The sequence below is a fragment of the Streptopelia decaocto genome (genome assembly GCF_964273445.1).
Source record: "Streptopelia decaocto genome assembly, chromosome: 5".
Lineage (NCBI taxonomy): Eukaryota > Metazoa > Chordata > Aves > Columbiformes > Columbidae > Streptopelia > Streptopelia decaocto.
The window spans coordinates 6,977,695-7,002,230 of record NC_138659.1 but is presented as its reverse complement, the minus strand read 5'-3'; the positions used below and the strand labels follow the sequence as shown (position 1 = coordinate 7,002,230).

The following is a 24,536-nucleotide window of genomic DNA, read 5'->3' as shown; positions in this document are numbered from 1 at the left end:
CATGGCTCAATTGTTTCATTATGCACTCTCTAATTAATCAGAACTCCGTAGCACTCCCTTTGAGAATGGGTTTTTATTCTAAGGCAAAATATGGCATGACATATACAGCTATGTGTTTTGGCTGCCTTAGCTGGCTGGGTGGTGCAGCAGCGATGACAAAGCCCACACCGCCTAACGGGGACCAAACGCTGCACATTTTTATCGGTGTAGCACAGCTCTTAGCCATCACACTTAAGTGAGTGAGTCCACACTGATGATGTGCTGTTCTCACTTGCATTTCTACAGCTCTGGAATAATATCACACTTTTTGCTGAAAGAAAGCAAAAAATGTTTTTCTCCCCTCCCCCCCCCCCCCCCCCCCCAAGTTAAATGTGGAAGGGCATCTTTATCCCATCCACAGGGAGTGAGCTGCGGTAATAAGAAAACAATCTGTACTTCTGTGCTTCCATTTGCATTGCAAAGACTACACAAAAAAAGCATTTAAGCTTTATCTTATAATATTAAGATGGTAATGAAAAAAAACTCCACAGGCACATTTGATATTTGGTTGCATAAGAGTAAACCTAATAATCTCTGAAGGGTAAAACATTCACCCTTGAAATCGTAGCTGCAATTCCTTTATATGCCCATTTTCCCTGTGACCTCCCAAACAGGGTCTTTCACAACCAGTGCCAATATTTCTCCAGAGGGGATTTGCAGCAGCAAATATAACCGTGCAACAGGCTGGATTCTCTGCACTCTTCTAAAGAGCATTTTAGGGGAGCAACTGCGGGGTCTCTGTGCCAACAGTGAAGGGAGCCCCACTTCACACCTCTCTTTTCCAGGAGACAAAATGGACCTTACGATTAACCCCCCTTCCCGGGACATGCCATGATCACTATTCCAAACAGCAGACTTTTAGGTAGACTTGTGTACATGTTTTAAGCCAGGAGCAGCACTACTCCCATCTACGACTTTACACCAGAAGTAAAAGAAGAAAAAGATCCTTTTAGGAGATACAAGCTATAGCTGGTAAGCTTAAAACAGTAAGTAAAACAAGCAACTTCAGTTACTTCTGTTCCATATGACTCTTAGATTAGTGAAAATCTCTTGGGAAGGAAATTCTAGGAATAATATTCCTGCAAATCTACTCATGTCTTACTGGGGATTAAAGCTTTGATCAAGTGAGAAATAACGGGCACAACAGCCAACCTTCCAAGATAGAGCCAGCTTTATCATGACTGTAGTTTCAGTGCAATTTTGTTCTTTTCGCCACATAATTAAACCTTACAAAATTAAATTTCAGAGGAAGTGCACCAGCGGGCATTTGCTACTCCTTTGGAGAATTAAAAAAGGCTTCAGGACATTCTTCTTGTCATTAGTAAGAATTGATATTCTATGAAACCAGGCCACAACACATTCTTTGACTACGCCAAACACATTCTTTAACTACAGAGGGTCACGGCAAAGACTCTTTCTAAGCAGAAAAGAAGTACCCATTTCATTTTAAACTACCAAGTCAAACCCAAAGCTTATTCTAATGCAAAATGAGACAAGAGGTTAGTAATGTATTGAGAAAAACATCTGTAACTAAAGAAAATTTAAACCATAGTTCTCCAGCATTTCATTTTTTTTTTTTAATAACACACTTGCACATAATAAGGCAGTATTTTTAAAGAGTCAGGCAAATATACCAAAGCATAAAAATTTCTCTGTACAGCAGTAAGTATTAGAAGACCATAACGGCAAATGCCAGAGCATCATGAGATTTAAAAAAATATATCTGACAGCAGGTTGGCGTGGGACTTCTATGATGAGCAAGAAAACAATGTGAGTCTGGCTTCATGTTTCATAAATCATAGCATATGGCTAAAAAGCATCTGGAAAGTTAGAAAGCACATTTCAGAACCATATCACAGAATCACAGAATGTCAGGGATTGGAAGGGACCTCAAACGATCATCCAGTCCAATCCCCCGCCAGAGCAGGAACACCCAGATGAGGTTACACAGGAAGGTGTCCAGGCAGGTTTTGAATGTCTGCAGAGTAGGAGACTCCACAACCTCCCTGGGCAGCCTGTTCCAGTGTCTGTCACCCTCACTGAGAAGACGTTTCTTCTCAAATTTAAGTGGAACCTTTTGTGTTCCAGTTTGAACCCAGTACCCCTTGTCCTATCATTAGTTGTCCCTGAGAAGAGCCTGGCTCCATCCTCCTGACACTCACCCTTTATATATCTGTAAACATTAATGAGTCACCACTCAGTCTCCTCCAGCTCCAGAGCCCCAGCTCCCTCAGTCTTTCCTCACACGGGAGATGCTCCACTCCCTTCAGCATCTTTGTTGCCCTGCGCTGGACTCTCTCCAGCCATTCCCTGTCCTTCTGGAACTGAGGGCCCAGAACTGGACACAATATTCCAGGTGTGGTCTCTCCAGGGCAGAGTAGAGGGGAAGGAGAACTTTTCTCAACCTACTAACCACCTCTCTTCTAATACACCCCAGGTACCATTGGCTTCCTGGCCACAAGGGCACAGTGCTGGCTCATGCTCATCCTGCTGTCCATCAAGACCCCGAGGTCCCTTTCCCCTGTGCTGCTCTCTAATAGGTCATTCCCCAACTTATACTGGAACCTGGGGTTGTTCCTGCCCAGATTCAAGACTCCACACTCGCCCTTGTTATATTTCATTATATTTTTCCCTGCCCAACTCTCCAGCCTGTCCAGGTCCCGCTGGATGGCAGCACAGCCTCTGGCGTGTCAGCCACTCCTCCCAGCTTGGTGTCATCAGCAAACTTGCTGATAGTACACTCTGCTCCCTCATCCAAATCATTGATGAATATTCTTAATAATACCGGCCCCAGTACTGACCCCTGAGGCACTGCACTAGATACAGGCGTCCAACCAGACTCTGCCCCATTGACCACGACTCTCTGGCTTCTTCCCTTCAGCCAGTTCGCAGTCCACCTCACTACCCGATCGTCCAGACCACACTCCCTCAGTTCAGCTGTAAGGATGCATACAGTGTATACAGTGTGTATACAGTGTTTAGCTATAAGGATGCATATAGTGTATACAGTGTGTATACACTATACACGGACACGTGGTGGGAAAGCTACAAAATGACAGATTTAATAACATTACATTATGTTTGGCTTCTTTTTGCTCCCTTTATTTCAGACCTACTTTTCATAGCTATGTCAACAAACACGGTAGCATGTGATATTATGTCACACTGGCAATTTCCACACCCGCACTTCAAAGTATTTTCGTGCTGATTCTTCCATTCTAGGCACAAACAATTACCAACATCTGAATACTTGAAAATCCAGGAAATGAACAGCTGTTAGTATGAGGCTGGAACTGATAGATGTTTCTAGGAGGGATGTAACAGGGGAGTACAAAATGAAAACAGAATGACAAAATCTCCAGAACTACTTATTAAAATTATTATTGGTTCGCCACAGCAAAATATTTTTTTTCTATTTAAGTATAAAGCACGTAAAATGCGACCCTTTTTAAAAACACGAACACAGGTATTTAAGAGGCATCACTCCAGGTATTTTCAACAAATCAAGCCATGAAGCAACTGAAATAATATTGTGACGGACACGCAGATCACAGCATAAAGACAACTGTCAAGTTATTCATCTTGAAAAAACTAATAGCCCAGCTGAGTAAAGGAAGCATCAAACTTCAGGAAGGAAGAAATTACAGTTTAATAAGCCTTAGTGACCACAGGAGGTCATCTTGAATTTAGGTGTGAGAGCAACTCATATCTACAAAAACACCAACTATTTTTTCTGGAAAAGGAACAAGATGGGTAAACTTTCCCTTAATTTTATGTGACTATTGACATCTTAAAATATCAAAGAAAAGCTTTATTAAAAATAAAGGGCACACTGATCACTTTAAACAAACTAAGCTGAGACATTAATTAAGTAGCACTAGATTAGCTTGGCAACAAAACAATCAACACATTTATCTAGTTTTCAGATACACACGAATATCACTTACTCATAATTACTCCATAAGGCTGAGTCAGTCAAACAACCCAGTTTCTCTTGTCACCTTAGTATAACTAAACACAGCAATATCTCCAGATTTTAGCATGTTCCAAATCCTAAAATCCACATTTATTTATCTCAGAGGCTGGTGATTTATAGTTTTACGTAAATTAAAAGCCATCATTACTATAACAGTCAAGTATTTAGCTCTAAGAGTGCTTGCAGGCACAACAGTCTAAGTGCTTCTCCAGAAGTCAGAGTATCTATACAACATATGGGAAAATAATTCCCTAGAAAACTGATACTGTATGTAAAACCTGAAGTGTTTGTCAGGTTTACCAGGTATTTTCTTTTTGAAGCTAGTGAAGTTATTTCTTGCCATACACAAAGTCTCCAGAATCAACTAGTAGTTATAGAATCTTTACTGATTCTTTATTGAAATAGCTTCACAAACGCTTAAAAGATGGTGTTTAGTTGGTATAATTACTGGAGAAGTATGTTTGTCATTAGTGTTTCCCACTAAAAATACTTCAGCTTACCTAAATAGGGAATACAAGGAGTCATCTTCAAGCTGCTGATATAGTCTCTAAGCCTTTTGTAATTATCTTCTTTACTCATAACATACTCCAGCTTTTCAAAGGTGGCTTTATCCTTCCGACTCAGTAACTAGGAAAGAAAAAGGCCAAACACAGATAAGCATTAAGGTTTATAATTTTAATTTCTCTTTTACCCTTAAAAGTATGGATTTCTGCCCCACGCCCTTCCATTGTTTGTTGTTGTTTTCCAAATAAAACTGCTTCATAATTACAGCATTTACTCTTTAAGGGTGAGCACTTGGAGAGTTTACAAAGAAAAGTAGCTATTTTGGTTGTTAAGTTTAAACTATCCTTTTAAAAAATTAGTCAGGTAGAAGCTTTAGTGTCCTGGAGGATCCTTCTGAAATAATACAAGTTTTCAAAAGACTAATCTAGCTAAAATACAGTACTTTCTCACATGCTGTCCACTTCTACAGTTTCTCAAACTAGTAGTGTATTCACTCTAATTATCCATAAGTTGACATTTATTTGTTAGACAGACTGAGAAATTTTATACTAATACAGCTTCGCAAAAAACTGAATTCCAAAATATATTCTTATTTTTTAATTGAGAGCAATCTCAACAAATTATTTTCCAAAGAGTAAAACAATACCATTAAGATCTGATAAATATCTTTAACTAAAGTACAATTTTAAAAACAATTAATGTAGATATACATATATCCACGTCCCCTTTCTGTAACAGATCTAATAGCAATGATGGTTCGCAGTAGGAGGGGAGGATCCGGAGCCTTCCAAAGGGCTCTTCACTTTCCAGTTATCAAATGCTAGCACCGACAATCACCTTTGTGCCACACAGGAGAGACAAGGTTTCAGGGCGCTGGCAGAGCTGGGCAAGATTCACCTCTCCTAACTTTAGATGTGTAATGATTATTTGCTTACATTGCCTGAGTCCTAGCTGGTCATCTATCCATCCTTTACAGTGAATGGAGAGAAACAGAATATTCTAAGTACCTCCTTGGAAAGGTTCAAATTCTTCTCAAGTTTCAAACAGAACAAATCACACATGAGAAGAATTTCTTCTTCTCCAGAGTTCAAAGTGTGCACAGGCAATGAATGAGAAAAATTTTAGACATATTCAGACGTATCGTCAGAAGACATGAATTTCATCTTTTTATAGTAACATTAGATTACCAAGCAAACATTTAACGGCTCTTTTCAACTCTAGATTCCAACCATATAAGGTGAATTTCTTTTTCTTAGGGAGTTACTTGCAGTTATTTGCCTAAGTTCCGTTGATGTTACAAACTATCTCACAAATAGAGAAGAAATCCTTCCTTCCTGAAGGTTTTCAAGGTTACTCAGATAACTTGGTGACTCAAACAATGGCTTGATGTGCCTTTTCACATTTTTTCTTGTTTTTAATATACAGAAAGCCAAACGCTTCTGTCAGACTCACTTGGGATTGTATGAGAAACACCCGCAGAAATGTGGAAGAACTTTAAAAACTGGCATATATGCCAATGGCCCACAAATAACCCTCGTAAGTGCAAACTAGGATATCAGGGTGACCAAGCAGGAAAAGAAACAGGGGACACCCAGCTCTGAATGGCATAATTATGGTAGTAACTCATATGGTTATATGAATATATGGTTATAGTTGACATTTGTTTCAAGTCATGCACAAATGAAGCCAATGCAACTTGGCATCACAGTTATGTAAAACTGTTGAGGCATCAATTCATCGACATGACAAAACCAGAAAAAAAGAAGTTCCCCTTGAGATCACTTTGAAGTGTTAACTTCATCAGGAGATTTTTTGGTATTTTGAAACAATGTCTTACTTAATTGTACATTTGTAAAATGTGTCCAGAATTCTAGATTAGTATCTCAGCGGGGGCGAATTATATTCAATTTTGGTAACATTTGGCAAATGAACAATGTTATCATTCTGTTATCAAAGAAACACTTTTTGTAACATGCAAGGATGTGTTGCTATGTCTTTGGTCAAAGTTTTTAGCTCCTTTTAATGACCTCCTGCAGTGGAGTATTTCAGTCACCTGATTATTTCTATCACACTTGAACATGTCACAGTTCATCTGTTTATGCAGCTGGACACAATGTGTGGCTGACTCAAGTGCAGTATGTTCTCAGCTCTGAGGTATCAATGAGCAAAAGTAATTCCTAATGTTCTTCTGATCACAGATACAACTACACAAAAAATAACATTAATTTCAGTCAGAAAACAGATGTCAAAAATGTTTCTAAAGAAAGTCATTCTTTTATATCCGTACGGAAGCAGACCTACAAATATACTGTGTAATGTAGTTGTTATATCTATGCAATTAATGCTGAAAACTGAGGAAAATAGCTAGAGCTAGTTACCGGTCAGAGAAACTACAAATCTCTTTATGGAAACTGAATCAAGAGTTTCTGGACATCTGCTCTCCATAGCAAAAAAAATTCCAACAGTATAAACCCCTAAACGATTAAAGTATGATCCACTTTGGCATTCATAATTTTCCAGCAACAAAATAGCTTCTAGCTGAATTAGAAGCCTCTGTGTTTAGCAGAATCTGCAGGGAACTATTTTTCAAAGGAAAATATTTCTATACTAAATGGAATAAAAACTCAACAGGAAACCATAGACTGAAAGAGGCAAGAGAAACATTATGTACATGGTACAAGGAGATTAAAAGTATCTGTAATATTAATAATTATTGCACCCTTGAAAACAAGCTACAGAATGTTGTAGTCTCCTAAGACCAAATTAAAAGCCGCTCGCTGTCCCGCTGCTCACTTACCGCCCACGTTTTAGTCAGCCTGAAGATGGGAGCGCTCTGTAGGCCTGACACAACTGCCATAAGAGCATGCAGATTGTTCAGCTCGTACAGTTTCTGCGGACAAAAATATGTATGATAACAACAAACAACATTCCAAGTGCTGTCAATAAGGAATACGGAATAAATAAATTAAAAATAAAGAAATATTGCATGGTCTAAAAACGAAGAATTAGTCACACTGAACTACTGTGCACCTCCACCATATTTATAGTGCCTCCTAATTCTTCATTACTGCATCTGTATAGTTTTGGATTAGACTTCTCCTAGCTGTTTCACAGTCCAGAGAGAGCCCTTCCAAAAAAATAAATCTATATATGCATACATCATAGGACATATATCAGAAGTGCCAGAAATTTTCTGACATTCAAACCCAACAAATTCCTTTCGTAGCATTCAACAGAATTTTCAGCCTTAACAAGTTAAGGATAACCCAGTTGTGAATGATGTAATTGTGGCAGTATCTAATATTGTAAATGCATTTGGCACTGCAGGTTTACATAGCTCCAAAAGCTGCATCAAAGCAGCCAAAAAATGTTGTTGCAGGATGAAATCAAGCAGGTAAATTTCAAAAAGCCACATACCTGGAGTACGTCTCTCACTGAAAGACAATTTTAGGGGTATGGCAACTAAAATTAACTAGTGGAAAGGAACAACGACAGCAAAATTGAGAAGACAGGGAAAAGCATTTTCTTTAAAACTCTCTACAAAACACTCTGTATAAGTGCATTTTCTTACTTATTTGGAATTTCCATCCCCTCTTTTTTCTTTCCCTCTGTTCCCAAAACCATTAATCTGCCTTGGCCAATTAACTACTGGTACTACTGTCATGAAAGCTTAAAAATAGTCTGGAAGAAAAAGCTATTCCTTAAGCTCTTCTGCAGTATCAATTATTCCAACAGCGATGAGCACCCAGAGACCTGGACTACATTCAGGGATTTCTGGTGGAGCGTACACAAACTGCGGATTCAGCCCTGACAAAAAGACAGCTTTGAAAAGAGCTTTGGTGTAAAGGAAAATCCTTCAAGTGGTACTAACTGCAGTAACTTCATGTCGGCAGCCACAAGCAAAGCCAAGGTAACAGATACCGTAAGCACATCAGCAGTATATGAGTACGGCATGATTCCCGAGCGAAGTCTGTGGAATCTCACAAAATTATCTTTGCCTGAAATTTATAGTCACATCCCATGGAAGTAAAATATTACTTAATTAAAAATGTGCATATCGAGACAAGGAATTCATTTGCAAACAAATTCCAAGGTAATTAACAAAAATGTTACATCTTTTTTTTGCAGGTAACTCAAGGCAGTCACAGAATTAGCTCTATTAACAGTCAGCTACTGTCTGACAGGTAAACTTGAAAAACATTCCTCTCTTCACGCTACAGTGAAGAAGTTTCATTCTGTTTGAAGGGCCAGGACTCTGGTTCATCTACATGCAAGTCAAGATTCGTTGACCCTTTTCTTATGAATGTCAGTCCTAAGGGCTTTCAGGAAGGTATGACAAGATGAGAGGTCTAAAATGTACTCTGAGTTCAGGTATGGTTTTGAAACAATGTTTATTAAGTTGATATTATTCATGCCACAATTGGAATACTAGAGAACAGACCCTTTCCTTCCCATAGTAAAAGAAAACAAACTCTTTCTGTTCTGACTGATGCTGTTTGAACTGGTTCTACAGACAAGTGTTTGGGTTTAACCAATATTAGAAAACACATCCAGTAAATATTATCTAATAAACAATATCTGAAAAAGGGCACCTCTGCATTTCCTTAGGGAAGCTATTTTTTTGTAAACAAAGGCTTCCATTTCAGGACTTGGGTCTGTCACTATTTCTGACAACTTTGTTACATGCAGAAGCCAAACAGCTGTTCATGTCAACAGATACAACCACAGCTAAATCAGGTATCAGTTAAATATTTACCCAACATGTATTTCTGAACTGACCAACTTCAGTAAAGAACTTTCATCATGGTGAATCCCACAACTCCTCCCCCAATCCCAAGTCTTACCTTCGCAGTTTTAATATAGTGGCTCAAAACCTCAGCTCTTATTTTTAGAGTCTGTGCATGTAGAATCTCTCTAACCACCCAGAAGCTTACCTAAAAAGAAAAATTGCCTTTTTGAAATACAGAGTGATGACATTACACTTTTAAAACTTTTATTTCATGAATAATACATTAAAAGTCTCACAGCACTCAACTTCCATCTATAAAGTTGAATACATACTAGAAGATGTAAATGCTTACACTATGAAATCCCAATCAATATAACCTAGATACTAATAACATAAAACTTTGAAGAAAGTGTTTTACTCTGTTATTCTGCTTGTTGTTACCCAAGACACCTTCTACCATTACATAGTAAAGCAGTTGCTCAGATCAAATTAGTAAATCCAACACATATATATAGCATTGCATCTTTTATCTTGTTTCTCTCTTCACCTTCCGTGTCTCATAACCAGTAGCCACACACTCCATTATTTTGATGGGGAACACATGTTCTGGTGCCTGCTTTTCTGAATAAGTGTGTGGGTGGCTAGAACTTGCCTTTGTAAAATCTGTCACATCAGTTGCACACAAAGACACTGGGATCTGCTTTCCTAACAGGGAAGACTCTTCTGCTGCCAGTACATCTCCAAAACCCCATCAGAATCAGTTATGCACAATCTATGCAAACAGACTCATTTTCAGGTTAGGTTTGAGGATGAGAACTCACAGACACAAAGCAAATGGCAAAACTCTCAAACAATGTTCTCCCAAGAAAGTAAAATAATGAGGAAGTTTTATTAAGAGTCTACAAAATGAAGGAATACAAAAACTAAAATTGAGGTTTATATTTTGGTTTTAGTTTTCCATGGCTTCAAAGCTGCATTATCCAGTTCTCTGAGGAGTTGATCCGCTTCAACTACAGTTCACTGACATTGCCAAATTCTCAACACCTTTAAAAAAATAATCACAGACCATTATCACCTGAACAAAACTGGAACATAAGGTAGGAAGCCTCTGCTCTAACCTGGAGTCTATAGTTTGTACACTTATTGCTGGCTACTCCCATTACCTGCCAGTATGCAGCACACTACCATACTAATTTGGTACATTTTAAAGGGCTAACTTCACTGTTATATAAAACCCGGTGTTCTATTCCGTATGGCATGAAGGATGGTTGCTGCATTTCACAGTTACACGAATGCCTCATAAAAGCTATACTTTGAAATGTTTTGTTAACAAGTCTAAATTCTAATCTCTGCTCCCCACACACCCCCTGCCCTCACACACTTCAGTACAAAGAAAAATGATAGATAATACACACTTTCATAACTGTAATAAAACAATAGCAAAGAATTAGGAAATGACAGCAAAACTGTATCTTTTATTCATGTATTCACTACAAGTTAAGACAAAAATGAACAATTAGCAAGATACAGCATGTCTGCTCTTTGTAAAGCTACTGCAAACAGTGTAAGAACAAATGTATGCTCTCATACGGAATCATCTTTCCATGTGTCATGCTGGTTTGATTTTTTTTTAAGAGTGATGCTACAATACTTCTTGTAAACTAACATCGTGTATGTAAATTCAGGCTCCTGCCCAGAATTTCAATTAAAAAAATCAAATAGCCTGTTTATCCTGTTTCACTTAGTACAGTATGACAGCCCTTTATACAGAACAGCACGAGACCATCTGCACCTCCAAAACTGCTACATTTCCAGTGAAGCTACAGGGATCTGATGAGAACTGGGATGTTCAAAACACAAAAGCTCTTTGGAACCGGAAAATTGAAGAATTAGAGAAAAACCGTGACAAAACCCACAAACATCTTGTATAACAACTGCTGTCCTTTGGTCTGTTTGTTTAAGGCTGTATTAGCCAGGAAAAAATTAGCCACGGAGCTCAGTTTTCTTTTTCCTCTCTTTTTTTTTAAGCAAACCATCTCCAGAGAAACTGTGTTACCCTGACAAACATAAAAAACTGTTCTGAGTAAAAGCATTACTATACAATACATCAGTACCGAATACATAAATACTAAAGTATTTGACAGTACTTCAAAATATTGTCAAAAAAAGTTAAACCACAGTTTAACGTTCTGCTGTAGTTACACAGCTTGAAAAAACCAACTTTTCCTTTGACTGATGAACGAGTTTCTAAGGAGATGCTTTCCCTCTGAAGATTAAGGCTATTTAAATTTTTAACACAGATTTTCGTATCATAAAGAATCAGGTAGAGACAATACATGTACTGCTATGTCTTTAAGTCCCAAATCTGTTTCTTCTCAAGCTAACAGAGAATCGGTGAAATAGGAGACTTGCAGTAGGCCAGAGTATTAAACACTCACCCAAAATACAGAGCAATGCTCAATCATTTTCATACAGAAAAACAAGTGATCATCTACGTTGGCCTTGACTGTATCAAAGTTCCTGAGCATCAGTGACATAATCACCATGCTGTGCAGGTACCCCTGCTCACCCAAGGAAACCTGTTTCAGTCCCAGCCAGACCGAGTCTCGAGGCTTCCAAGGTCTTGCAGGAAAAACAAACCGGAATAAAATGCAAAACTTTCTTTGAAGCTTCGAGCTGTCCAGACCCTTCAGTGACAGAGTAAGCGGGAGATAAATAATGAAACACACGTAACCATTTCCACTCCAACCACCTCCACTCCTCTTCGATGTGTTTTTACTGGCACTGGCATTCATTTTTGGCTGGTCTGAAAAACAGACAACTAAGAGAACCCCTATTGTTTCAACAGGTTATGTTTTATTTTATCCAGGTTTGTTCGTCATGTAAATCATACATCTTCCCCGTATATGTTTCGTGATTACTTCAAGTCCTCTCTGACTCCATTCAAGTGATATTATTTCTCACACTGTCCCAACAATATCAGTCACTTAGATGACCCACAGCCTTTGGGCATCAATGCCTTCAATACCAGTTCAAGACAGCACTTAACCCTGGACATTTATATTCTTCCCTATTAAGGTCAACCTAGAAAAACATGCTCAACTTCTGAATGTATATTTTCTTAAATCACAGCTCAAGCTTATTAAATTATCCCACGTTTGCCTTATCTGAAATACTAATTTTGTTATACTGGTGCTCTTAAGTTCATAGCCATTGGTCCCCAAATTAATTGTGCTCTCTGTGCTAATAAGTAAATAGGCAAATCTGAGACTTTTTAATACAGTTTCTGGACCATTCGTTCAAATATATGCCAAAAACATTCTGACATGCTACAGAAAAAGCATGTAATGTAAAACGAACAGTACTGATCGTGTGTCATTACAGCTAAGGTAGAACCCTGTCTCATTTTGGTTTGTTTCCCACTCCACTTTCAATCTCTGACAACCCTGGTAAAATGTCACTAGCACAGTTCACTGCACCTCAGCAACACTACAATATTCAAGACAAACTTCTTCTCCTTCACAATATTTGCATCTGGTTTTAAAGAAAAAAAACAACAAAACCAGTTTCACAGAGATAGGAAAACATAACATTTGCCTTTTTCAAGTGGCATCTTTTCCTTTTAAATTGTTCCAACGCATTGAATCCAGCTGACAAGTTTCTCCAAAGTTTTAAGCTCTGAGGCAGCACAGTTCCACTCCCATTTAAATAAAAACCTTAAGAAAGGACTTTTTGAATACAGATAATCTCATAACTAGGAGAGCAACAGTTACTTTCATATAAACTATGACACATTTTCATGTCAAGGCCATTTTCAAAAAGGTAGCAAACAAGGGTTTAGTAAGTAGGCAAAATTAATGATTCTGCACTCTGACAGATTTACCATTTACAATAGTAGTGTGCCCGTGTATATACAACTTTTAGAAGAAAGCTGAAAAAGGCAGCGACCAGAGGTTTTTAAAGAATTACATTAAAAATGTGCATATTTAAAAACAACAGTTAATAGTAGTTATGTAGATGCATGCAGTACTGCATAGCACTGTATTCAAGGGTCCTGGCACGGAATGACTCAATTGATTTCTTTTCCCTGAACTCAATCTGTTTTTACAGGCACCACATACAATTATCACATAACTAATGCTGGAAATACACTACTTCATTCTCAGTGGACTGCAATCAACTGCACATAATCATTACTGTTTCCAAAATGCTATCAGCAGACCAATTTGCTGTGAAACAGCTGTTAGTGATTTAATATTCTCTTTACTTAAAAAGTGAGAGCTGTTCATGGTTTTCTTTTGGCAAGTTGGGGGAGAAAGGAAAGAGACAGTTGCATAATGTATAATTTGAACCCAGTGAAATTTTAAAGGTTAACGAAAGTTTGATGAAACGTATTCACATCTCATAAAGCCAAAAGTTGCAATGATTGTCTTGATTACTTAGTTTAGGTCTAAGCACTAGAAACCCCCAGGTAAGTGGGGCAGGTGCCCAACAGGATCTGCAGTCTGCTGAGCAAGCCCCTGGGCTAGAACTGAATGCCAATTAGGCACACCAGGCAAAGAAGACTAACTGATTACTCCATTGTGCCTTCTTATTCCCCGCTGCCACTGCCTATCCCACAGGAGTTCCTGGATTTCACTGCTCCCTAAAGGATGGTGAATCTAAACCTGACATTACTATTGGAGTAAGTCCTCCAATGAGACGGATTTGGAATCATAGTCCCACACCACATCAGAAGTTATCCAAAGCACCATCTCAGTAAGTCAAAAGTTAGGTACTAACATGAATAATAGGAACCTCTTTATTACCTATTCTTTGACTCTTCAAGGCAGAGTTTCTCCTACAGGCTACTACAACTCTCACACCAATGTTTTGCAAATGACACTTGAAAAAGAACATAAACAAATGAGAAGAAAGAAGTAGGAAATAAGACCTTGAAATCTTTTGGCTTTAAAACCAGTCCAAGAGACAGCCTAAGCACAGCAACATCCGAATGCGATGGCGTTGACAATGTAAAAACCAGAAAGAGAAGCTACTTGTCCAGTTCCAGGAGATTTAATGGTGAATAGCAAAGGTTCCAAGTATGACAAACACAAACCTTTGTTGAGAGGTAATCAATGGAGTAGAGTCTCAAAAATATCACCCATCAACTAATAATGTAGTAAACAGATTTGATAAATGCTCTACAGAGTAAAATATGGACCCATCTTTTAAAAAAATTAAAATCTAAACCAGTTACAAAATCAGAAAGTCATTAGGATTAGTAAGGGGGGACTTAAGACAGGATTACAATAATAAACCAATAGGATTTTGCTGGTGTGATGGAATTCCTGTTTGTTAATCTAAAAATAGTTAATTTAGAAGTTTTCGAAACACTGTTTAACAACAGAGTTAGTATTTCAGCTTTAGCAGCTACTCTTAAAGCACAGGTATCTCTTTCTGGTTCTGGCCAGCTGTACAAGGCAAACTGTCCTTCCCTGTGTCCTTAACACGTTCTACAGGTTAGATATTGTTAAACAGTGGTTCTGTAATGATAAACGGTCAGTTTGCAGACAGCTGATTCTCTTTCCCATGATAAGGTTTCACCTCCTTCCTTCTTGCTACTAAGCATAACCTACTAATTCTTTAATATATCTGAAGTCGACTTTCTGTTTAGCCAATTCCTGCAGTTTTTTAGTAAACTATACAATCACAAATGAGAAGTGAGGTCCCTGTACACTGTCTAACACAGCCCCTACTACAAAAATGTTTCAGAATATTCAGTAAAACCAAATGTTTCTTTGAAGAAATAACTTTCATGAACAAACAAGACAGAAAATGTTGGAATCACTGGCCTATCAGCAAGATTAGGGTAAAAAGTATGAGTGTAAAAGTAGCCTCAGGCTGCATATAGAATACAAGAAAGGTGCGACTTCAAAAGCTAGATCAGTAAAATTTCAGCTAAATGCAACCAAAACACCAAGACTCCAACCCAAACTCCCCACATTTCACCAGATGGTACAGTCACAACAAGTTTGCAACGCAAGATTTTTCTCTTCAGTCAAGAGGAAAATCGGCCAAGTGTCTAAAACCCATGTCCAGACAAGCATTTCAGTCATCACATGGTTCAGAAATGTTCTAATGTTGATGAGAAATAATAGGATTTGGTCATATCCTGAATGTGAGCAATAATGGAAAGTGAGAAAGTTCACAGCAATTGATAGAAAAAAAACCCTGAAAAGATTAGAGGCACAGTCTGAGTTTTAGTCGATTATCAAAGATGTCTGTAGATCTGAGACTGGGCACAGAAGGTAAGTCTGAGTCTCATAAATTTGAGACATTATTAAACATTTACAAGAGGAGAGATGAGGGTAATAGAATTACTTCATCTGAAATACAAAATACAGCATTACATTAAAAAAAAGCATTACAGTTTTGAGACTTGGCTGGCTAACTACATAGCTGGAGTTATACAGCTTTAATTGTGGAGAGAGCTAAAAATCCAATCTTATTTTAAAAGTTGATTTTTACACAGGTAAGTTTTTAAGTAATAAAGCCATACATCTCAAATATGCTTCCTAAAAAATTATGTGAAATAGAGCATTAAGCAACAAATTTTGTATGGTAAAATTGTTTGGAATTTTTAAAGTTTGTCTAGAAACACCATTTAAAGGTAATCATACCAACAAAAGCCTCATATTTTTAGGGACAAAAAACACCTATGAGGAGCAAAAGACACTCAACTAAGATAGAAAGAAAATATACCTAGTTACTACTCCAGAAATGCTGTACGGCAAGACTTGAACCTGCAATGATGATTCTGTCTTTATGTAAAGGAAAAGCCGGCATTTATGGGGAGGAAAAAAAAAAAAAAATCAAACAAAACACAACCACAAAAGAAACAACAAAAAACCCCACACTTAATATCTTCCTATTTCATCAATAACTGCTATTTAAAACAACCACACAGTTATTTCTTCAGTACGATTCTGGTCTTTCTGTATATCCTGAAGATACGGAATTCCTTATAGCAAATACTTCCAAGTTTTCAAGTGATCAGCTATGATCACTAATAAAAGTCATTTGCCAGAACACTTAATTCCCCAGATGTTTTCAATGTGTCCATGTAATGACACTGGAAAAAAAAACAACTCACGTGATTGAATCTTCTGGTGAAAGCAACAGCATTTGGTGCAGAACTATATTTCTCTTTTTTATTCCAGCCACAGCTCGCCAGCTCCTGGGAGAAAAGGATCAACATTCATTTTCTTAAATTAATGCATAACATATGGCCAGAGACGAGATAATATAGAGGGACAAATGTTAGAAGTTACAAAATAATTTAACAGAGCAACAATACATTGAAGTAATAAATATTTAGTTACACTTTTTCTGATTTCTTCTGTAAATCAAGATTCCACAGATGTAATTTCTGAATTGTTCTGAATAATTTTATTTTTACAATTAATGTTTCATTGAATTCGGGCCTTTTGTAAAATTCAGCTCTTGTAAGTAACTAGTGAAATAATTCAAGATCCATTTTGTTACCACAGAAAATCCTGCTTTAAATAGGAATCTGAGCTAGGGAGAGATGCATGTTGTTCTGGTTTTAATTGCTTTCTGAGGGTATTCAAAATCTACTGAGGAGATACACCTCATTAACTCAATCTAGATACATCCTATTATTTTAGCTTCACATGTTGCATTAAAGAAATACCAAAATTGTCATGCTTTGCAGCAACAATAAAAGAAACACTATTTCCAGCTTTCCCTTCCAAATAAGTCAACTTTATTTTAAGCTGAACAACACTCAGCACTTAAGGAAATAGTATTGTGGAGTAAGGGGGAGCAAGTGGACTTGCTTTGAAAGAGAAAAACCAAACTAAACCACAAAACCCCCCCCACACATAGCTCCCATTCTTTAGTCACCCCAAAAACTGTAGGCCTCAATCTAATAAATTACTTGTAAAGCCTAAAAAGCATTACTTTGTAACTAAGTTGCAATGTCCCTTTCTTGTTTGTAAAACCTACGCAGCAGTTGAGCAACTACATCATCTTCCCTGTTATTTACTGCCACTTAATCATGAAAACCCACATGTACCAATGAGCTTTTCTATTTGTATACAATAGCATACAGAATAGATGCAAATATTTACAGCATGCAACACACAACCTATTCCAGCGCAACCAAGAAAAATAATCAATACAGAGACAGTTTAATTATCAAAGTGGCATAATAGCAAAGTACAGCCTTTAGTTTTCATTAATTCTTATTTCTTTCCACACCTTCCATTCCGAAGCACTCAGTTTTATCACCGCATTGAAAACTTAAACCAATATCACACTATATGCACAGCTACCGTATAACACAGTTGAGATGATACAACATGTAACCAATAATTGTGCTATTGAAGACAGTCATATTTTAAAAGAATTTGGTATCTAGATAAGTCTAAGCTCTAAAGCTTCTGGGTTTTTAATGTTTGTTTGGGGTTGTTGCTGTTGTTTGTTTCTTGGTGGGCCTTTGTTTTGGCTTGTTTGTCTTTTAATCAGGAACTTCCTAACGTCTTTTCAACCAACATCTCAAAACCGCTAGAGAGTCTCAAGCCACTTAAGAGAGAGCCTGAATTCTTCCACTTGTTGAAGGTTGTGATGTGCTGGTATTTGATTGAGATGACACCAAGATGTTCCAGTCCACAAGCACCGGGAAGAATGCAGAGTCTCTAGCTTCGCATTTATGGCCATTGCTTCCAATTTCACAAGGAAGTTCTGCCACCAGAACCTCTCCTGGAAAATGCCAGCATGCAAGACAGCCAGGCAGCCCTGAGCTGTTCCTCCTGCAACAACCAGTGCAGCAGTTTCCTTTGGAATAGCAATCACAGCTCTGCATTGGGAATAACAATCACAGCTCAGCGCTCGGGAGTACACAAGGTGACTCATCTTTACTGGCATCTGATAATGACACCTCCTTAACAGAAGAAAAAAAAACCAGACTGTTGCCATCTCCAGTTTAGAGAAAGCATGGTAATTTCTTAATAATTCAGAGCATATCCTTGTAATTTTTGAATTCTCATCACTAAGTAAAAAGCAATGATGATTCCAGGCAGAAGCCACCCATTGCCCTGGCACCGTATGTCCAAGGGTTGACACGGTACAGGCGTCAGAAGCAGACCTCGCTTAGCTGGCACTGAGGTTTGGGACACTGATGAGATTAGCAAGAGAAATGTTAATTTTTAAGATGAAAGCATCACCAGGGATCTTTAGATAGTATGAAAGTAACAGTATTAATGTTAAGGTCGCATTTATATTTATACACCCAAAATCAGACATCTAATATCATTTGGGCACAGACGCAAGACCTTACTCTCAGATTTTGAACCATAGATACATATTATATTTTTATTATTATTAGAAAGAAGAGGTCTCCCTGTTTTGACAGAAGACTTAGACAACTGAAGCCTCTGCTCCACAAAAATCTTGTTGAGATTTTCCCCATCTGAATGGAAAGGGAAAGCGATGACTGACAGAGAATAAATGCTTTGGTAAACAAGATGAAAATCTAAACAGTGAGGAAGGAGAAATAGCTCCTGGGACACATTCGCAGCAGATTCTCATGACTACGATAATCTCTGTATTCCTGGGCCTCAGGCTGGCTCTAAGGTTGCACACAGAGTTATTTATTCTAAGGTAAAGATAGTAATATAACGTGTATTCATGCAGTCTCACAAAAAACTAAGGACTTCATTGTACATTACTGACCACATAAAATACCATTTAAAACTCTGAAATTCTAGTTCAGTCAAGAATACAGAACAACACACCAGGTCTGACTGAAACGAGAAGTTTTCCAAGTTAAATTAAAAAGACAAACAAAATTCTTCAACTCTGCTGCAGGTTTTGGGCATTTTTCCCCACCAAAGCCAAACAGAATGAAATGTTGTATAAAGGCAACGTTCTCGGATCTTGTACTCAAACAGTATTACAAGGCCATCACATTCTGCTCCAGCTCAGTGACTCCTGAACAGTGCACCACAGGCTGCTGGTCTCCACAAACCCTCCAAAGGCACAGCAGCTCCCAGCTCCACTTGCGCAGAGCACTTGCTTCAACCACTCTTCTACTAATTCTCCTTTCTCTGCCTCCCCACAAAGCCTTTGAACTCTCTAGTGAGATTATAAACTGAAACAGTCATTTGTGGAGTGGATCAATAGGATACAAAGGCACAGAGTTGAGGTATACGATGAGATGGGAGAGTTACAAACAGATTTGGACTCCTGGATTTGAGGGGGTAAAAGGTTATGAACTCAGACTGCAGGAGATAGGAGGCAGAAGTTGTCAACTGGAGGCAGAGTAGAAAAACTACATTTTAACAGATTTAGGGTTCAGATAATTTGAAAATGCATGGGTGCAGCAGAAAGAAGATAGGTATGGGATTAAGATGGTTCCAGAGCATGTGAGGACCCAGCTAAAACGGCAGGGCCAAAGGCACATCCTCTATCCATGCTTGAAGCTCAGCAGGAGAAGCAGACAAAGCAGTCCTGATAACTCCTTGGAGGCAACAGATTTGAGAATCCTTTGGCTCTACCCATGTTCTTGAGTGAAAAGCACGTAGCACTGGATACTGCAAAGCAAGAGATGGTGCTCCTGACGAGAAAGGTTCCCAAAGCCCTGCACAGCTGTGCCCACAGTTACGCAGGCCCTCAGGACTTCTGCTATCAGTTCAGATCCTGCAACATGTACACCACCGGGTAGGGAGATGCACAGACCTTTCCCACCCCACTGCCTTTAGTAAGAAATACAAAGAAGGTAGACAAAACACATGTATACATATATTTTGCTACTTTAACCTGAACGTTGTCTTCTACCTCCTGCACGCAGCTTCTCCATCTCACTTGCAAGATCTCTCCCCCCTGTCCAGCCCACTTTCTTTTCTCTTGACTAGAAACTAAAATAAAAGTAGTCTCCCTTTGCTGCCTGTCCAGAGTTTCTCAGCATTATTACCTGATCACTCTGCTTCAGGTGTAGCTCTTGTTCACAACCCTCTTCCCACCTTCTTAGAACCCACTTGCCCAAAATCACCACCCTAGACACTGCCCATCCCACCGTCACAAGATGCCATCAAGAGAAGAGAAGCCACCAAGGTTTTGGCCTTCACTGCCTTTGGTCTGGGAGAAGTATGACACAGTCCTAATGAGCATGGACCTGGTTCTGCACACACTACTGCAATAAAGCACACTAATTTGTTTAATTGGCATAAAAATACTCATTTCTTCATTAATTAGACTGCGCTGCCTATTCCATTACTAATTCACACATGTTTATTTGATGTTCCTCTAAAACTGCACTTCTTCCACCGCAAGTTTCAAAACTGAAGTATTCACGAGGATTATTTCCGTAGTCAGTCAAGCGTAGGAGCTACATTACTACTACCACCTATTTCTTATTTTGTGTAATTTATTTAAAATGAGGTGTAAAACTGAAAGATTTAGGATCAAGAATACAAAAGCTAAACTTTCTTTGTAACTCATTTTGGTTTTAATTCCTTTTTGAATCTACAGAATTTCATTTTCCTTAAAAAAATTTTAGAAGAACACTTAAATTATAACCTGTACTACACAGCAGAAGGAGAGACTGTGCTGCTCATTAAAATCTCTGCATAAGGGTCAAAGTGCAAGTTTCAAAAACAGGAGAGAAAAAGCAAGGATTAATAGTGAAACCATTATACAACTTCAGAACAAGCAGAGATGAATATTCAATAAGCAATTTTTTTTTCACTGCGTAGCCTAGTGAAGCAGAGCGGATAAGTTAATGACAATAACCCAGTAAAGATTTTCAATGTGACTACATATGGGTAAATAATTTTGGAGAATGTATTAAAATATATAAAATAAGTAATCAGATTTTCCAGTAAAAGCAAGCTAATGCATTCTGTAAGGGGACATCTGGCATTTAGTTAATGTTAACATACATAGCAGCAGCACAACTGAGCAAGTCTATGACAACCCTTTTGCTTTATAGTCACTGCTCTCTAGAAAGCACCAATGACTACAAGGAAAAGACAACACCACACAACGCACCACTGGTCATTCATAGGGAATAGATGGAAATCATATGATTGACGTGGGGAACATCTTTTTGTTTCCCAAAATTGAAAATGCAAATTGGCTGTTTTTATACAGATAGAAGATTATGTAGCAGAGGTGTGTTCTTTATTATCTTCATTTATTGTACTGCAGCCCACTAATTAGTTAATTAACACAGAAAGAGTAATTCTTTTTACTTTCTCAGAAGTAACCTGCAGGCATGTTTAGCGATGAAGAAAGGAGATTTCCAGTATTACTTGGAGCAATGGTCTTTTTAAAGCTTGGGTAGAGGATCACGTCACTATAAACTATCTAAGCCATGGCAACTTTTTAAGTCCACACTTCTGGCTCACCTTAAATGTAAAGTGATCCACTGTACTTTAATCCTGAGTTGTATGGACTATACTAAGCTCATGGTCTGGTTTCTCCTAAGAGCATGAAACAGGGAGTTGTAGTGGGTGATGTGCAGGAACTCCAGCACACACATGAACCCACAATATCTATCATAAATCTGAATGTAGGCGGAAATTATATTTCTTTGCTACAGATAAAGGCAAAAGGTTGGAGAAGCATTTAAGTCTGTGTTATGAGTATGTTCATAGATTTTGATGTTAAAAGAAAAAGCACTATATATTGCTGTAAACAGTGTTATTCAGCTCTAGCTTCTGTTAAGATAACCAAGATGAAATTCTGATGCTGCTTTAAAACAAACAAACAAACCCCAACCTACAATACTCTAGGAAAAGATTTTATCACAGTGAAGAAGATGCAACGTGATAATTTGTATAGTCAAGAAAAACTATGATCTTCAAAGAATACCACTCACACACCCTAAAGAAGGTGAAAATACATCTCCAGTTGTTTTTAAAATTAAGCACACTGTTCACCTTTCAGAACCTTTATTTGGGAAAATAAAAATGCATTAAAGGCTAAACACATTCATTTATATGCTTTTCTATAGAGTTTGGGAAACAGAAGGAGATTCACAGTCCGTACTACAAAGATTTGTCGGTGAATTACAACCATCTATAATAAACACCCAGTTTTTAAACCTTGTCACACTGGGAAAGATGTTGCTCATCATCTCCCACCATGGATGCAGATGAGGGCTGTGAAATCTGATACTAAGTAATCTTCTAGCACTGATATTAAAAAAACAAGTTCTATCAATGCCTTTTAGTCATTCATGAAAGCCTAAGTTTAGAAGACACTTAATACAGATTAAATCAGCTCAACATGGTTCTGTTTTCTAATGACAAATTCAGCAATGTCAGAGTGTACATGTCAAGATGTGTGCAAAGATTCACAATTTGAATCACGATACAGACATGGCACACAGTCTGGTAAATACTTCAAAGAAACTCAGAAACCTACACTACTTCATTAATCTGCTGTCAAGACACCTTTAGGCAAACTAAGTGTTCCATGTCAGTCTTCCCCTTCTGCAACACAGAAAGCAAGCATTTGAATTTTATCTAGTTTCTTCTGACCTGAGAGTTAATCTGTATGCCCCACTTCCATAGGGGATTAACACAACTTAGAGGCACATGAGATCCAAGCCGACAGAGCTGTGTCCACCTGCGAAGGAGCGCTGATGGGCAGAGAATCCCTGAACTCCAACAGTGCCTTCAGCTGCTTGTGTGCGTGGACGTGAGATGTGTGAGAACAGCTGCCCTTCCTCATGCGGATATTGAGCAGTGAAGGCATCATGTGAATTTTTCCCCAGGCAGTACATACATATTTCTTAAAGGAAATTACTTTCTATATATATTCCCCTATTCTCTCACAGTTTGTCTTTTAGATAAGTTTCATTATTTATTCTCCTGTTCCCCTTTATGGTTCACAATAATGGAGTTAGAATAGTCACCAAAATATGCTTTCTTGACACTTCCTCTCATCTCCCTTTCTGTAGGCCTGCTCACACGATATCAGCTGAGATACAACCGGTGGCATTAAAAGAGCAACAAATTACAAGGTATGGAGTACTGGATCACTGCCACTATATCGAACTTGCTTGCTTGCTTCCTCGTGGTTGTTACACAGCTGACTGCTCCTCCTGTGCAGTGCTGGAAGCAGACTGAAAAGAATAAACTACCACCAAACTCAGGCAGTGGAGTTTCTTTATCAGAAAATCATTAGGAAAAAAGTCCTAACTAAGTTGGTGGTTTGATTTTTTGATATGCAATACTTTGATGCTCAGTGTAACTAGAGATGGATGAGGCATTGCATAAAAGCACCCAGGGCTTATTCAACTTCAGCTCTCAGGGGCAGGGGAACCCTACATAGCAGCAATGCTTAACATTAGAAAAAGTAGACAAACATGAATATGTGGAAAATATTTAAAAGAATCAGATAAAAGGGTAAAATGCTTTAAAGTTTTGGAAAAGAGCTTTAAAAAAAAAAGAGATATCCTATCAGAAGATCAGTATAAACACATTCTGCCAATCAAAAAGACTCTAAAGGATGCCCAGAAAAAATAAAGAGCCAGAGAGATCAAATGGGAGGCTACCTGAAGGATTAAAGAAAAAACACACCCCAAACCACCCAGCCAAAAACCCCACACAAATCCTCGTGGGTTGGGAACTAGCTTGCTGAATTCATGAAAGAGAAATCATGAATACACTTTCAAATGCGGATCAAAAGGAAGCCTTCAAAAAATGTGTGGGTACACAAACAATGAACTCAATCGCAAGCAAGAGATTCAGCAGGTTTCTCCACACAAAGCAAAATATCCTTCCGCGTGCAACAAGAGTGACATGACAAAAGCATGACAGCAATAAAATAGCTTATGATAGTCTAAGGGTGAATGCTGAGTTGAACAAGACTTCCAAACTACTGACAAAGTGGACAATAAACTGAAAAATAGACCTGCGAAAATGCAAAACAATGTTCACAGGAAAATGCTAATTGTACAGAAATAAGGATATACAAATTTGTCAGTTGTTATAGTCACTGTGAAGATTCTGAAAACATCAGTTCAAGTCAGGCTGCAATCAGAAAGGAATACAGCATTAAATGAAAACAAAGGGAAAACACACGTCATTAATGTATTATCCTAATATATCCACAGATCACATCCGTCTCAAACACAAAGTGCCACTACGGTCATTTTGCTTTTTCCAAAAAAAGATATGAACCAGTTAGGGAAACACAGGACAGCACGAGGTACAGGACAAGGTATCAGGAGCTGAAATCTAAACACTATGATCAGAAGAGTCTAATCAAGAT

General features: G+C 38.2%; 1 protein-coding gene across 5 annotated transcripts in view; it reads right to left on the bottom strand.

The window, feature by feature from the left end:
• RALGPS2 (Ral GEF with PH domain and SH3 binding motif 2) overlaps positions 1–24,536 on the bottom strand; it is a 120,256-nt gene that overhangs the window by 56,883 nt on the left and 38,837 nt on the right. For all 5 annotated transcript variants that reach the window (XM_082052621.1, XM_082052624.1, XM_082052623.1 and 2 more), the window contains exons 5-8: positions 16,384–16,467; positions 9,364–9,453; positions 7,317–7,409; positions 4,516–4,642 (exon numbers count right to left, since the gene is read on the bottom strand). In XM_082052621.1, coding sequence (XP_081908747.1) covers positions 4,516–4,642; positions 7,317–7,409; positions 9,364–9,453; positions 16,384–16,467 — 394 coding nt within the window. The remainder of the gene's footprint in view (positions 1–4,515; positions 4,643–7,316; positions 7,410–9,363; positions 9,454–16,383; positions 16,468–24,536) is intronic.